A 16,268-nucleotide genomic window follows, 5' to 3' on the forward strand; every position below is an offset into this window, starting at 1 on the left:
GGAGATTGACTTGCGTTTCATACTTCCTTACAAAAAAAAAGAAACCCATCTTTAATTTCGTATTTATTTCATAGCACAACTTGCTTGGACTTATCTCGTTCTTCTTTCTTCTGAATTCTTTACTCACTTTATAAAAGCCGTTACATTTTCTCTAATGACCACCTATAACAAAGTAAATATTATACCAGAAATACTATATAATTCTAGATAAACTCTATATCCATTCGATTAGCTATTAAAATTCATCAATTGATTAGATAGTTAATTAGTTATTTCAAGAAGTATATATATATGTGATAATTCAACAGATTATATATATATATTTAAATTATTATACATCTATATATCAACTTTAGATTTATTAATTTTCTTTACTTTACTTATCTTGGTCGCGTTTGTTAATAGATTCCAACTTCTGACCTTACCAACTTAACATCCACTACGAAATCTGATCAGCCTTGGGATGTTCAAGCTTCAAGCTCAAGTGATGTATCTGCCGTTGACTCCACCTTAAAAATTCAAGTCTCTTGCGATGACGACAATGACGAAGAACAGGAAGACCAAGAAGACCAAGAACGACGTCAACTACTGCAGCAGCAACAAGTCGATTTGGATGCCAGTTTTGAAGATTCAGTTTCGATTGACATGAGCTCTGAGACCCAATCACTTAATACAGCCATGCCATCTACTGCCAGACAAATGACGACTACTGATGGAGTGTTTTGTAATCTGTCTGCTAAGCCTGAATCTGAGGCTAATTCTGTAGAAGAAGCACCACCTGTAAGTTGACCAACCAAATATAATTATTAAAATATATATATATATAATTCAAACCAAGACAAGATAAGAATAGTATTATTTTTATATAAATATATTTTATACTCATTACTCATTACTCATTTTAATGCATATATAAAATATATAATATATAATATATATATATATATACATATTGTTTTTTAGACTTATGATGTTGCTACAGCAGATCGGGTTCCACCTTATCGGTACACTACAATTGTACCGATTCCTATTGGAGACATGATCCTGGTTGAGGGAATTCCAGTTGGAGATTTTTTTCACTTCTTTTTGAATTTCGCTATTTCATACGCTTTCCAGATCTTTGGATTTCTGCTCACCTACATGGTTCACACCTCACATGCAACCAAGGTAATTCATAATATAATTCAGCTCAATTGGATTTAATTGAGTTGAATATTATTGTACTGTATTATACATATATAAATATAATACTGATTTTTTTAAAATGCTTGTAGCAAGGATCTCTTGCAGGATTAGGTTTGACTATGGTCACATATTCAAGCTATCTTAATAACAGTAAGTATAACAATCTATAGTTTGTCTTTTTTTTTTAAAAAAATTAAATTAAATACTTAATTGATCAAATAGTGACTACTGGTGACGGTGATGTACCCGATGATTCAGCACAAAATGCACAGGATTCTAGTATTGAATCAAGCATATTATTGATCCTCGGTTGGTTCTTAATCATGCGTTCAGTACTAGAATACACACGAGCCAGAAAACTTGAACGAGCCATTGCTATGGAACAAGCAGTCGAAGATTCTATTGTTTAAATTCACTGCTGTTCTTGTTAGTACTGATATTTAACCTACTCTCTTTTGCATATTCACAAACACACCCACCACAGACACAGACATACATTTGTATATTGACATATTTCCCTTTTCTTACCTTCCTTTACCTCTTTACTTTTTTATTTTATTTTGCTTTGTTTTGCTTCGTTTCATTCTGCTTTATTATTATTATTATTATCTTATTCTCTCATCATACATTCACAATCTCACCCTCACGATTTCCTTTCCTCTCTTTTACATATATATATTTCTTGTTTATAACATGTTTCCATGTGTATATACACACAAGCATAATATTTATATATATAAAATAAATAAAAAAATAGTTTATTTATTACAAGTATAAGTTTAATCGAAATAATTGCAGAGAATTGGGTGGGTAAGATGAGTAATATTAATATGATTGTTCATTTTTTTTCTTCCTTTTATTCTAAAGCTAATTTGAATAGATAAAAGTACAGAAAGAACAATATTAGTGGTAAGAAAGAAGAAATGGTACAAATGTGGAGTAAAAGAGGATGTTTGATTTAGTGTGTAGTGTGCAGTGTGTATATGTATATATAATTTTAAACTTCTTTAAGAAAAAATAAAATAAAACTGGGTGCCCTTTTGAAAGCAAAAATAAATAAATAAAAAGGCTATAGTTTGTTTTGTGTTTGTTGAACAAGCTTCTTCTTTCTTTTACTTTCTGGCATTTCTGGCTTCCTTTTCCAAGTTCTCCTTAAAGGCTTTCATGAATTCACTGCCGGTCTTGGTACCTATTATTAATATTAAATACAAGTCATTACAAATGTTGTACATTAAGAGGTTAAAATATAAATATATTTATTATCTAATTTACCTTTCTCAGTAACAGTAGAGACATGCTGATGGGTCTTTGCAGCCATGCGGTGGAAGAGAGGACTGGCCAACAGACGCTCGGTGACAAATGAAGACAGCCAGAAGTTTGCAATGCGTTGGAACATTTTGGTTTTATTGTAAGAATGAAATAAAGAACAAAAGAGAGAGAGAGAAAAATAAAATAAATAAATAAATAAATAAATAAAATATATGATATACAGAAATTTCTAGGCTTGTTCTTCCCCCGCCACACACACTCACACACATTGAATACTTATTTCTTATTGTAACCTTTGACATCCAGATGTGGATTTCAACCAATAAAAGCAGTCACGACATGACATCAAATCCCGTCCAATTTTTTTTATTTATATATGTATATTATTTATTTATTTTTTCGAACCTCGCAAAAAAAAACAAGAAAGTAAAAAAATAGAAAAAAAGGTTGAAAAAGAGTTACGCTTGTTTTCCGCACTTTTCTTATTCTCTAAGCGATCTCCCACCCCCTCCTCTTTTTCTCTTTTTTCTCTCTCTCTCTTTCTCTATACATAAACTCCCCTTTTTTTCTCTTTTATATTAAAGGAAGAAAAAGCCATTTTTGTAGACCAGAACAACAAAAAGAAGAACAAAAAAGAACAAAACTTTCATATTATATATATATATATATTTAATATATTAAAATGAGTGACAAATTGACTCGTATTGCCATTATCAATGCCGACAAGTGCAAACCCAAGAAGTGTAGACAGGAATGGTAAGTCAATTGAAAACCAAACGAAGATTGCAAACGAAAAAACGAAAAAAAAAGTCAAAACAGTGCTACTAGTAATAGTATTATGTTGTAATATTATTATTTGAATGAATACTAATGTCTTGTTCATCCCCCTTTATATATATATATATATATATTAAACAGTAAAAAGTCTTGCCCTGTAAACAGAATGGGTAAAGTTGGCAATATTCAATAAGCAGGAGAAAAACAGTATAAAAACATACAGGCAGACAGACTCGTTATATATATATATATATATATATAAAATCAATCAATTAATCAATCAATTAATTAATAAACTAATCGTCTTTATTGTTTCAAATATACATTTTTATTATCTTATAGGCAAGTTCTGTATTGAAGTCGAACCTACTTCCAAGATTGCCTACATTTCAGAATCCCTTTGCATCGGTTGTGGTATCTGCCCCAAAAAATGTCCCTTTGATGCCATTCACATCATCAACTTGCCCACCAATCTCGAGAGCGAAGTCACCCATCGTTATTCTGCAAACTCCTTCAAGCTCCATCGTTTACCCGTCCCACGTCCTGGCCAGGTACTCGGTCTTGTCGGTACCAACGGTATCGGAAAGTCCACTGCCCTGAAGATTCTCTCCGGAAAGATGAAGCCTAACCTCGGTCGCTACGACAATCCCCCCGACTGGCAAGATATCCTTAAGTACTTCCGTGGATCAGAATTGCAGAACTACTTTACCAAGATTCTTGAAGATAACTTGAAGGTAAATAACATTTGCTTTGATCTGATTTGATCTGATTTGATATGGGTTGATCTAAATTGATCTGGATCATTACAAATAATGATAGTAGTTGTAACAACAATTTAGAGATAATTTATTATACAAAAAAGAGAAATATATATAAGGGGGAAAAATAAGGAGTAAAAAGAAAATGGCAAAAATGATATATATTATATATAAATGCTTGGATGAATAATTGAATTTGTTTTTTTTGTGCTTTTAATTGTTCATAGGCTATTATTAAGCCCCAGTACGTCGATCATATCCCCAAGGTTGTCAGTGGCAAGGTTGGCGCTTTGCTCGATGACAAACTTGAACGCAACAACCTCGACGATATCATCGATGCTTTAGGTACACAATATATAATTTAAATTTAAATTTAATGATATGTGAAAAGGGAGAGAGAGAGAGAATATGTATATATTAGATTTATCATTATTATCAAACTTTGATTACTTACATACATATATAATATTTAGATCTCCAGGAAGTTTTGACCCGTGAAGTTGGTCAATTGTCTGGTGGTGAATTGCAGCGTTTTGCTATTGGTGTTGTTTGTGTCCAGCAAGCCCATGTGTGAGTTGGATTTTATTTGTTGTTGTTTGTTTTATGGTGTATGTAGATATTTGAAACAAAAAATGTATATATAAAACATTCTTTCTGAGGGGGGGAGGGGCGAAACATAATATCTATCATGCAAAAAAAAACCTTGATAATTTGTTAATTGATTTGTATTTTATAGTTATATGTTCGATGAGCCTTCTTCATACTTGGATGTCAAGCAGCGTTTGAATGCTGCCCGAGTTATCCGTGGCTTGATTTCCCCCGAAACGTAAGTTCTATAGTGAAAGAGAGAGAGAGGGATAGTTTTTTGAAGTTGGTTAGCTGGTGTATGTGGTGTATACGATGGTATATAAATATGTATGTATGTGCGTGTGTGTACTTGAATAATAATGAAATGTTCTTCTTTTTAGCTATGTTATCGTTGTTGAGCACGATTTGTCCGTATTGGATTACTTGTCTGATTACGTCTGTATTCTTTACGGTGTACCCTCTGTCTATGGTGTTGTTACTCTCCCTGCATCAGTTCGTGATGGTAAGAAATGCTAACTGATGGCTGAAAATAATCATCATGTACCGAATACATAAAATACCTGGTTAAAGCTCTCATATTAATCAATTGATTACTCAAATATTATAGGTATCAACATTTTCTTGGATGGTAACATTCGTACCGAGAACTTGCGTTTCCGTGAGGAATCCTTGACTTTCAAGATTGCTGAGGTTGCAGATGATACCACAGTCGACAAGCAGAGAGACTACAAGTACCCTGCTCTTTCCAAGACTCTTGGAGACTTCAAGCTCGATGTTCGCCCTGGTGAATTCACAGACTCTGAGATTGTTGTCATGTTGGGTCAGAACGGTACCGGTAAGACTACCTTCATCCAGATGCTTGCCGGCCGTCTTGCTCCTGATAATGGCAAGAAGGTCCCCGAGCTCAACGTGTCCTTCAAGCCCCAGAAGATCAGTCCTAAGTTCAAGGGAACTGTCCGCATGCTCTTCATCAAGAAGATCAAGGCTGCCTTCCTCAACCCACAGTTCCAGACCGACGTCGTGAAGCCCATGAGCATCGAGGGTATCATTGATCAGGAAGTCACCCATTTGTCTGGTGGTGAATTGCAGCGTGTGGCCATTGTGCTTGCACTCGGACAGCCCGCCGATATTTACCTTATCGATGAGCCTTCTGCCTATCTCGATTCAGAGCAGCGTATTATTGCCGCCAAGGTCATCAAGCGTTTCATTGTTCACTTTAAGCGCACAGCCTTCATTGTCGAGCACGATTTCATCATGGCTACTTACCTTGCTGACCGTGTCATTGTCTATGACGGTACTCCCTCTGTCCACGCCGTCGCAAACTCCCCCCAGTCTCTCTTGTCGGGTATGAACAAGTTCTTGGCATCACTCCAAATCACCTTCCGTCGTGACCCTACCAACTTCCGTCCCAGAATCAACAAGCTTGATTCTCAATTAGATCAGGAACAGAAATTGAGCGGAAACTTCTTCTTCTTGGAGCAGTAAGAGAAACAAAAACAAAAAGTTTAAAAAGGAAAAACAGAAAAAATTATAATTATAATAACAATTATATATAAATATATATAAATATTAATCATGGAAGTCAAAAAAAAATATTAAAAAAAAGCCAAAAATAATAATATTTTGCATCGAAATTATATTCTTGAAAAAGAAGGGAAAAAGAGGAGGCTTTATTTCTTCTTCTTCTATAATATATATATATATATATATACATTATGATTATTATTATTAAATACATATACATATACATATACATACATGCATACTGCATTCATTCAATACTAAAATAATAACAAGAATTTGCATATAATTATTTTCAAGTGGAACGTTTTGTATCAATATATTAGGGTGTTGGTATAAAGAAGAAGGAGGAAGAGGCTGTTAACTATAAAAGAAAGAAGATCTGTAGAGTCTAGAATAAATATTTATAAAAAAAATACAATATGGGTACAAATGGTAATAATCTACCAATTTTGATTGCTGTTTTTTGTAGCAGATAATAGAGAACTTGTTGGGATGTGATATTTTCAAAGACTGCTAAAAAAGAATTATTAGTGAAACCCAATCAAAAAAAAAAGAAAAAACTCAACCACAGTTGATGAAAACATAAGTACTGTGACAAACATAAGATAGATACATCTTAATAAACTTGGCTTTCCAAGACTTATTCTCTTAAGTAGATAGATAGAGAAGACTCTTGACTATATTAGATTTATGTTAGAAGGTGGAAAAATAAACTCAACTCTTAATAAAAACTTGGTGATGAAATGGAGTGAAAAACTAGAAAACTCCCAATTTTTCACTCCATTTCATCACTAAATGGCCTCCCTCAGTAAAATTTTTTCATCTTTTCATTGGAATTTCAATCGCCGCGTAAAGCAAAAGTGAGTGAAAATTCTAAATTTTCACTTGACAACGGGTTCTCTAATAAGTTCAAAATTCTTTGTAGATATTTCCAAGATCTGAATCCTTGTGCACAGAATACATGTGGTTGTCCTGGTTCATTTTGACGTACAGCTTGGCGTCATCATAATCTTTTGCATGAGATACGGGAACAAGCCGAGCCCAATCAATTTCCTATTTAAAGAAAGACCAAAGTAATCAAATAACCAAATAAGTTGTTGGAATTATTATCAGTATCATAATCATAACAACATTAAAAAAAATTGAACAGAAAAATAAAGTAAGTGATTCCATCTCTTTTCATCTTTTACTTTACCAGGCCACTTTTCCATGATGAGCTTATATCATTGTGTACAATGTAAACCTTTGAAAACCCGAGCTTCTTGTCTATACCAATTGTTCCTGGTATGGTAAGGACTAGCCAACCACGACGAACTATCGAAGGATCGGTGTAAAACTTTCTAGGCATCAAACGTGTCTCATCAGTTACGGGAGATTCTTCAGGAAACGACTATATAAAACGACATAATATATAAGCTCCCGCACAGCTTTTACAGAAACAGATGCTTTAAATAATAACAATGACAATATTCTCTATTCTTTCTTCTTCTTTACCTTTAAAGAAACTCTGAATTTAAACATGCCATGATTTATAATAGATTTAGTGACGCGTATTCTCCATTGAATTTTGTATGTTCCTGAAGGAACAGATTCAAAGTTTCCGAAAATCTTAAAAAGTGGAGGATACCATGCTATTGTTATTCTCCCTTTCCCTTTCCTTTCTCTTTCGATCTTTCGTTGGTTCTTTCTCTTTAGAATTTGACTGTAATAAAAAGATATTTACACTGAGCCAACACACGAAATTTAGTCTGGCTACATGACCGTAAATGCTAGATTCTGTTTTTATAGGCTCCCAATAATGGGAATCCATGTGTATTATACACATATCATTTACAGCCGAAATTCTTAAAAGAGCTATACAAATCAGCATTACAAAATAAAAGCATAAGTAATATCCAAACCGTTAAACAGGTGGGGGATATATCAAGGATGTTCTTTTAAATCGTATGATGAGGAGACGAATGAAAAACAACGACATATATTCATACCTTTTGTAGATACTTTTGTTTCCACAATGAGTTTATATCAGATTAAGGAGTAGTATCTTCGTCAGAAGTAAACTGAGCATTTTACATGACTTTCCAGACATCCTGATCTAGACTAAATAGCCTAAATTTGCTACAGGTCTATGGAGTATTTAGATATCGATATATGGTAATAATACGGTAGTTACCATGCTAAAATGCTTCATATCATATTCATTGAAATTAGAAGCAATCAAGATAAGGATCTCAAAAGGGATCTCAAGCACTTTGGGCGGGTTGGTGGTCGATACATAATTCATTCTAGCAGCATCGGAAGCCTCAGGTTCGTTGCAGGCACAATTAGGGATACGAGCAGTGTATTTGCGACATAGGGAGAGAATGCGGCGCTTCATATCTAATGTTAGCACGAGTAATAGTAAGGATACAATTCCAACGGTATCCAAAGAAATTCTATTTAAGTTATATACAGAAGAGTCACAATTACGGTTAAGGTTAAAAAGGCTTGGAAAATAATATCGTCATCTACTATGTCACAAGAGAACTACTACAGGCTGACACACGGTGGGTTGGTTGTGTGGTGTGAATGTCCAACTCCATGCCAATAAAATGAATACAGATAAAATGATAATTTTATTGAAAGACAAATAAAAAGAGATATTTAGCTACTTCGGGCCGTTTCTACAGCTACGTTACTATTTATAAATTTACTGGGATGAGCAACAAAACAAACACCGTTGGATAAGATCTATCATATCATAATTAACTTATTATTTTTCTTTGCTTGAGAGTGCCTTTAAGGACTGTAATATAAAAGCTGTTTGTACATCTTTGGCGAATTATACTTAAACAAAATATTAAAGGATGTATATTCTGTAATGTATCAATACTTGCTCACTCTTCCTATTTGGATTCAGATCATAATTTGCACTGTGCATATAATTGCACGCGTATGTTGGTGTATGTTCAATAAAGGATTGAGAGCAACAGACATTCACTAATATACAAAGTACAAAAAAATTGTAGATAATAATGCTTGTTTCATAAATACATCCAAATTAAACTTTTTTGTGCAAAGTCTGTGTAAATACAACAAGGGCATTACTTGTGTATTTGATTCACCACGCCATTTTGGTCTCCCTTTCAAACACGCATTTCTTTATTCTCTCTCACCTCTCATCTCTCTTTATTTTTATTTTTGCCTTTGACCTATTGCTTTTTATTTCTCTCATTCAAATAATCTTATTTACAATGTCCATCAAGATTAGCCAAATTCACCAATATATATTTCGTGCCATCGAAAATCTCAAGAATTATTCTGCCTTTATCCTTATATAATCTACAGACAACAATAGCCTCTACAGTTAAACACGGTGATCGACACAAGGATAAGAGCACAGATATTATATTACATTAAACTACATTTTTACTTCATTTCTTTTCAGATTTATTCGACTAGATTAATTTTTTCTTATAAATGAGCCCTCCTAATTACAACATTAACTTCTTCAATCAAGTAAAAAAAAAAAGTTTAAAAGCGTGTTTTTTTTATTGGAGACGATACTAGTTAAAAAAGACTTTATTTATTTATTTAAAGATATACATAAAGAAGCTATTTTATTCTATTTGATTGAATTTCACTTAATGTTCTTTTACATGAGTAAAAGAATAAAAAGCATGACACCAAGTTCTTTGTCCCCGCATTACGCGGCTCAATCTCCTTCAGGACGTAAACCTGACTTGGTAGCGAAGGAGGTGCTGGAATGGTGGCAAACCAACGGAAAGCACCCGTTCATCCAGCCCCACATCTCGTCACCGAGTAATGTGGGTGCGAACTCGCCAGAGAACTTACCACTAGGTGATAAGGTCCAGCTCATTCGACTACCAGTAGCTTCACCGTCAGCCGTTAAAGAGTTCAGTCAGGTTAGCAGTGAAGAGCCAGCACATCTCACCACAGGTTAGACCTCCCTCCCCCCAGCATCATGATTCCACATTGGCGATGCGATGTACACAGTAGTCTTTCCAAAAGAAAAGAGACCATGCCCCACGACTTCTCAGAATTAACTGAGCTGGCGAGTAACAACTTTCACTTTCCGATGCTTGTAGCATGGAAGAATCTCCCTGCAACGGTCGCAAGAGACGCCTCACTATGAAACCGGGACTGTTGTTGCTCAAGGAGAAAACAAACGACGCGCGTTGGAGGGGTTCTATATGTAATCGAAAAGTTTTCATCTGCGATTAAAGTTTAGGACTGCGCTTTTTGTCAGTCCTAGATGTCCACGTCAGAGCAAACGTGATATGACTGTATATTCCTTTTACTGAGGTTGTGTAACTGTTTTACGACAGAAGGGGAGGCTAATAATATTTAATAAAGTTACTTATAAAAGCGATTTTGCAAAGTGAAGTAAAGTAAGGCAAAGCAAAGAAGCAATGAAGTAAAAAGAATAATGAAGAGTTTAGCTTTGATCGGTGTAGCAATAACTAAAGATGGAGTACATAATTCTATAACGGCGATTTGTAGGTTACTCTTAACTGGTCTGTGCGCTTTTTGCTCAAAGGTACAAAAAAACGTTTTTTTATATATTTATTTTGTCAGTACAAGTAGACACAAAAGGAACCTAACAGTCACTAGGACATAAAACTACATATAATTCAAAGCAATATTGAGCCATAAGTAAACAGCAGAAAATAAAGCAAATATAGATATATATATATATAGTTGATATGTTTAATAAAGAAAAATAATATACTGGGGATTTTGCTATCGATTTGAACAAAAAAAGTTTAGTTACACCTTCAGCTTATTCAATGCCAATAACAATATTTTTTATGAACTAGAGTTGCTTAATTGACAAAAGTAACGGTGACTCTATAGTAACAAGCACCTAGTGCTTTATTGAAATATACAGTTAATGCTGTGTTGCGATGATATCTACAAAAAAAGTAAAGCAGTTACTTTAGCGAAATTTTATACTTTACAAAGAGAAATATCGTCATTTTATGGCATTCTTATCATAGAGAAAAAAAGACCACTTAGTATTAATGCCCCTCTCTTTTTATTAAATAATAGAATATTTCCTTCTTGCCAAGCGTATTCGTTTTACTTTGACTATTGATCTATTGGTGCTTTAATCCTAAGGAATCCCAGAGTTTTGGATGTTAACATTAAGATTATTTTTTAAGAAAGCACTTAGCCTGACTTTAAATATAGATTATATGTAATTGGAAAGAAAAATAGAAATACAAAAATTCAGCACCCTCAATGGCTGTGAGATTCAAATACCAAGGGAAAAAATAAAGCAAAAAAAAATCTCCACAACGCTTATTGTACCTTACAATTTTTGTTTGGTTTTGGCTTGTCTTGGGTGTCTTAATTCTTTGTTATTTATTTATTTATTGCTTTTGGTGATGTTAATTATCTTTGAGATTTAAAGTCAAGATATTCAAAGCAGGTAGAATTCAAAGCAAATGATACGTCATTCGGCGTATTTAAGCATTACACATGAGAATTTTCAGTTACTTAGCTTGTATATATCCTTCAGGCTACATTCACTGGGGTATCGCGCTAGGCGCCTATTATTCTCAATCGACAATCGCTGCTATTTTTTTTTACCTTTCAGTTTTAGCTTTCCTTATTTATTTGTTATTGTACATATTTGAAAAAAGAACAGCGACTGGCTTGCTACACATTGATTCACATAATATTGATTCTCTTTTATGAAAGTCCTTTTTGTGCAGCGTTATTAAGTGAAAGTGGATAAGCTAGCATATGGGATATCGAGATGCTTCCCTTTTGATTTGGTGGAATATAGAACTTATGATGCCTGTTGGTGTGCCTGTATACTAATACACACATACACACACACATACATATATATATATGTACAAAAGTAAGTGGATATTTATTTATTTAATTATGTACTTGTATATTAATAAATTTTACAATATTGCTCTAAATATTCACAGTTTTAAGGTGTTGAGGAAGATATCGTTTTCCTGCAGTATCAGCATTGTCAATTAAATGTCTCATCTCAGCCAACTCTTCTTTTGACAGCACGATGCCTCCAGCCTTGAAATTTTCCTCGAGATACTTGATTTTTTTAGTGCCAGGAATGACAATAAATTCGGGACCTTGAGCAAGGATCCATGCTAGCACATATTGACTGGGAGCAACACCCTTCTTGGTAGCAAGCTTAGTAATTCCATCAACCAACTCAAGGTTTTTACCAAAGTTCTCAGGAGAGAAGCGAGGGAATGCGCGTCTAAAATCGGTTATGTCAAGGTCATCAAGACTTTTGATAGCACCAGTCAAGAAACCACGACCAAGAGGAGAACTGTGATTTGAATTTCCATCATATTTTAATATCATATATCTAGATTTCTAGATTTCTGCACTTACTAGGCAACAACAGATACACCTAATTCACGAGCTGTATCAAGCAATCCATTATTTTCGATATCCAAAGACCAAGGGGAGTATTCAACTTGAATAGCGGCGATTGGATGCACCTTGTGAGCACGACGAAGGGTGGCTGCAGAACATTCAGATAGGCCTGATATATTTTTTTTAGCAAGCTTACTGTGAGATATCGAGGTAGCTTTGTCTATATCTTACTACTAACTGCTTACCAAGGAAACGAACACGGCCCTCCCTGACAAGTTCAGCCATTGCTCCGACGGTATCTTCAATAGGACTTGAAAAGAAGTTAGTATATTTGGATACATTTGAAATCCAGAAATAAAGAAAGAAAGGGCTTACGTATTAGGATCCACGCGATGCTGATAATACAGATCGATCACATCAACACCAAGTCTCTTTTGACTTTTCTCAAATGCTTCTCTGACGTGCTCAGGCGAGCCACTTATGCCAGTAAATTCTCCATCCTTAGTACGAATGTGGCCAAACTTCGTAGCCAAGAAGATCTTGTCTCTCTGGGTTTTTAATACATGAGATAGTAGACGCTCGTTGTGAGAGTCGATTCCGTACATATCGGCAGTATCCCAGAATGTTGATCTGTATGAATACACGAATAAGGTTCAGTAAATACATATATATGTTTGTATACATACCCTATCTCGATTGAACGCTCAAGTGTCTTGATATTCTCTTCATCGTTTGTAGGGCCATAAAACTCACTCATTCTATAATTAAAATGTTAACAGGCTTTATATGAAAGTTGGTTTAAGGCAGTGATTTAGTATATGTATCATTTACCCCATGCAACCAAGTCCAATAGAAGACACCAATACACCAGTCTTGCCGAGTTCTCTGAGGTGAGCCATGTTTTATTGTTTGATTTGTAGTAAGATGCTTGTAGAATGAAAATGATACTGACACTATAAACAGTCTTTTGGATTATCAATTTATACTTAATTTTTCTTCCCTCTTTTTCCTTATTCTTTATGGGTACAGCAATTTGTAATACCTGTAACTGAGCCTTTTTTTCGGGTAATCTATTACTCATTGTCCACAAAGCACTAAAGGTTAATTTATTTGTTTTCGGAAATATTTAACAAAGAAAACGGAAATAAATTTTACGAATGTATTCAATAATTAACGTGAACACGAACAAAAGATAAGAATCAGATCATTTGAAAAGGTGGAAAACCATATATAGCAACGTACTCTTCTTTTTTCCTTTTTCTTCCATTTCTTTCTCTTCCAAAATTATACAAAGTATACGCAAGCACATTTGCCCGCTACAAAGCATTATGACCAAATTAGGGAAATTGTTTGTTAAGCTCTAGATTTGTATTGCTGAGCAAATTACCTATTGTTTTTTGTAATATCATTTTTGGTTATCTATTAATAATAGAAACCTCATATGTGTCATAATGTATAACGCCGAAAGTTCATTCTATTTAACTCATTATGTAGACTGTATGATCTCAATAAGAAGATACATATGTGTCAAAGCTATTTTCAATTTTGATGCAGTTGATTTAAATATTTTTCCCATATTTTATCTAAGCATAATATTACAAAAGATGTTTTATGGGACTGAATTACAGATCCTGTAAAAGCTGATAACAATACCTCATCCTTTACTTGCCCCAAGTATTACAGAAACTATTATAATATATAGTACACTGTCCTCTTGTTAGACCGACAGAATATCTTTCGATGATTGTCAAATTAGTCTTTAAAGAATCAAAATTACATGGCCAACTGACCAATGCACTTTGTCTTTGTCGATAATATCTATTTAATACTCTATAGAAATACTCATCCCATTCCATATATAAAAGAGAATAAAAATAAAGCAACCTCAAAAGATAACAGAGTCCTGACCAAGTGTGTACTTGTGTTGCATAACGCGCATTTTGTTATAATTACCATTTCTATTGCCAACGTCTTTGATTCATTGATAATTAGCAGCCTCCATAAAACAGACACATTTAACTAAATAATGGGTCCCCTTTTTTCTACTGAATCAGCATCAAATATATTTTATCATAATACCATTTCAGCCTACTTTGCTCGTGCCTATTATTCAGGCATGGATCCAGTGCTGTGGAGGTATAATCCAATTACCAAACAGGTTTTCTCAGTGAAAGACAACCAAATAAATAATATTAAATATGTATATATCCATGCCTTCTAAACTTGCATGTTGGGCCGTAATTGACATAAATGACTTTCGATAAAATGAGCATACAAGGATGGTTTTGATTTTCTCGAAAACCTTTGGCTCAATCGATAGATGTGGAGAGTTGGGAAACATGTTTATATTTAAGAGCTTTTACAAAATAACTAGTAGACTTTTTTGGAACGTCTAATTCTCTTTATAAATCAATAATTTACAAGATTCCATGATGTCCGATCAATTGGTACGTTTGCCTTTATTTCAAGAAAACGTGCACGAGAGAAAAAAGCGACGTGTTTGAATAACTAAGAATCAGGCACACATACACATACATACATACATACATACATACACACAGGCAAATGATGTCAACATTATAAGACAAGATATTCGGTATCCGCTTTGGAGGGTGGCCCGAGCCAGACACAGGAAAATGGTCGAACAAAAGAACGGATTAAGAGGAGGATGGGAGCGGGATAACCGGCCCCCACAAGGTCCGGCGACCAGTCCCGGATTCTTCAACCCTACCAAGGCGAGCAATCTAATGCTTCCTCCCTTTTTCCAACATGGTACGTAAGCCCTCCCACCTACTATACAACACATCCATTGATTGTCGTGTATACACACACACCCAGAGAGAAAGAGGATGAATGGATGATAACGATCAGGATATATTTTTTTAAAAAAAAAATCGGTTCAATCTTATCGACATTTTCTTCTTCTGTTGGACATTTTCGATTTATATATATATATTTATATATTTGTCAATTATAAAAAAAGCAAACCTATTAACTTCATGACCATCACCACAGGCTGACCAGGAGCAGACTAATCTCAGAAAGAGAACCTTCCGCAAGTTCACCTACCGCGGCATTGACCTCGAGCAGCTCTTGGACTTGTCCTCTGAGCAGTTCATGGCTCTCGTCCACTCCCGTGCCCGTAGAAGATTCCAGCGTGGTCTTAAGCGTAAGCACATGGGCCTCATCAAGAAGCTCCGCAACGCCAAGAAGGAGGCTACCCCCGGCGAGAAGCCCGCTACCGTCAAGACCCATCTCCGTGACATGATCATTGTTCCCGAGATGATCGGCTCTGTTGTCGGCGTCTACAACGGCAAGACCTTCAACCAGGTTGAAATCAAGCCTGAGATGACCGCTCACTACCTTGCTGAGTTCTCTATCTCTTACAAGCCTGTTAAGCACGGTCGCCCCGGTATTGGTGCCACCCACTCTTCCAGATTTGTTCCCCTCAAGTAAAAAAATCAAAACAAACTCTACAAATCAAATATATATGTATATTTCAGTTTTTTGGCTGTGGTTTTTTATATTATTGACTTTATCCATTCAAAGGAATTGGATTGAAAAAGAAATGGGTATCTTGTGTTTCATTCTGCAAATACTTTGTGTGTAATTGAAAGGAATGAAAGTAAAAAAAAAAAGATAATTGGGGTACATTATATGTGTGTTGGCTTGAATCATTGAGTGAGAAATTCTTGTAAAAGATATCTGGCTTTATCCTATGAAATATGTGCTTTTTTATTAAACAAATTATCTCTTGGCTGACTAGGTTAGACAGGTAAGGTGTACTTTTTTGTATTAAAT

At 34.6% G+C, this 16,268-nt stretch overlaps 8 protein-coding genes across 8 annotated transcripts; 4 read left to right on the forward strand and 4 right to left on the reverse strand.

Annotated features, from left to right (window-relative positions):
* Positions 1–154: 154 nt before the first annotated feature.
* Positions 155–1,595, forward strand: PHYBLDRAFT_144611 (hypothetical protein; the record flags this gene model as incomplete). Its single annotated transcript, XM_018431252.1, has 5 exons — positions 155–172; positions 406–780; positions 964–1,167; positions 1,275–1,335; positions 1,408–1,595. The coding sequence occupies 5 exons, from the start codon at positions 155–157 to the stop codon at positions 1,593–1,595; spliced, it is 846 nt and encodes a 281-aa protein (XP_018292197.1).
* A 702-nt stretch (positions 1,596–2,297) lies between these two features.
* PHYBLDRAFT_144612 (hypothetical protein) lies at positions 2,298–2,581 on the reverse strand (the record flags this gene model as incomplete). The annotated part of the gene is made up of 2 exons (XM_018431253.1): positions 2,298–2,374; positions 2,458–2,581. 2 exons carry the CDS (start codon positions 2,579–2,581, stop codon positions 2,298–2,300), a joined length of 201 nt encoding a protein of 66 aa, XP_018292198.1.
* A 555-nt stretch (positions 2,582–3,136) lies between these two features.
* PHYBLDRAFT_167585 (hypothetical protein) lies at positions 3,137–6,062 on the forward strand (the record flags this gene model as incomplete). The annotated part of the gene is made up of 8 exons (XM_018435674.1): positions 3,137–3,210; positions 3,373–3,388; positions 3,783–3,965; positions 4,217–4,334; positions 4,463–4,559; positions 4,726–4,815; positions 4,958–5,079; positions 5,185–6,062. The coding sequence occupies 8 exons, from the start codon at positions 3,137–3,139 to the stop codon at positions 6,060–6,062; spliced, it is 1,578 nt and encodes a 525-aa protein (XP_018292199.1).
* A 948-nt stretch (positions 6,063–7,010) lies between these two features.
* On the reverse strand, positions 7,011–7,971 carry PHYBLDRAFT_63888 (hypothetical protein; the record flags this gene model as incomplete). Its single annotated transcript, XM_018441198.1, has 4 exons — positions 7,011–7,154; positions 7,297–7,491; positions 7,596–7,709; positions 7,825–7,971. 4 exons carry the CDS (start codon positions 7,969–7,971, stop codon positions 7,011–7,013), a joined length of 600 nt encoding a protein of 199 aa, XP_018292200.1.
* Positions 7,972–8,238: 267 nt separating this feature from the next.
* PHYBLDRAFT_63887 (hypothetical protein) lies at positions 8,239–8,683 on the reverse strand (the record flags this gene model as incomplete). The annotated part of the gene is made up of 2 exons (XM_018441197.1): positions 8,239–8,587; positions 8,613–8,683. 2 exons carry the CDS (start codon positions 8,681–8,683, stop codon positions 8,239–8,241), a joined length of 420 nt encoding a protein of 139 aa, XP_018292201.1.
* A 1,044-nt stretch (positions 8,684–9,727) lies between these two features.
* PHYBLDRAFT_167588 (hypothetical protein) lies at positions 9,728–10,236 on the forward strand (the record flags this gene model as incomplete). The annotated part of the gene is made up of 2 exons (XM_018435675.1): positions 9,728–10,040; positions 10,118–10,236. 2 exons carry the CDS (start codon positions 9,728–9,730, stop codon positions 10,234–10,236), a joined length of 432 nt encoding a protein of 143 aa, XP_018292202.1.
* Positions 10,237–12,035: 1,799 nt separating this feature from the next.
* Positions 12,036–13,366, reverse strand: PHYBLDRAFT_133191 (hypothetical protein; the record flags this gene model as incomplete). Its single annotated transcript, XM_018429553.1, has 6 exons — positions 12,036–12,417; positions 12,483–12,636; positions 12,713–12,777; positions 12,843–13,097; positions 13,154–13,225; positions 13,299–13,366. The coding sequence occupies 6 exons, from the start codon at positions 13,364–13,366 to the stop codon at positions 12,036–12,038; spliced, it is 996 nt and encodes a 331-aa protein (XP_018292203.1).
* Positions 13,367–15,223: 1,857 nt separating this feature from the next.
* Positions 15,224–15,990, forward strand: PHYBLDRAFT_124422 (hypothetical protein). The gene is made up of 2 exons (XM_018428990.1): positions 15,224–15,239; positions 15,483–15,990. The coding sequence occupies exons 1-2, from the start codon at positions 15,237–15,239 to the stop codon at positions 15,921–15,923; spliced, it is 444 nt and encodes a 147-aa protein (XP_018292204.1). The 5' UTR covers positions 15,224–15,236; the 3' UTR covers positions 15,924–15,990.
* Positions 15,991–16,268: the final 278 nt, after the last annotated feature.

The sequence above is a fragment of the Phycomyces blakesleeanus genome (assembly GCF_001638985.1).
Source record: "Phycomyces blakesleeanus NRRL 1555(-) unplaced genomic scaffold PHYBLscaffold_9, whole genome shotgun sequence".
In the NCBI taxonomy this organism is placed as follows: Eukaryota; Fungi; Mucoromycota; class Mucoromycetes; order Mucorales; family Phycomycetaceae; genus Phycomyces; species Phycomyces blakesleeanus.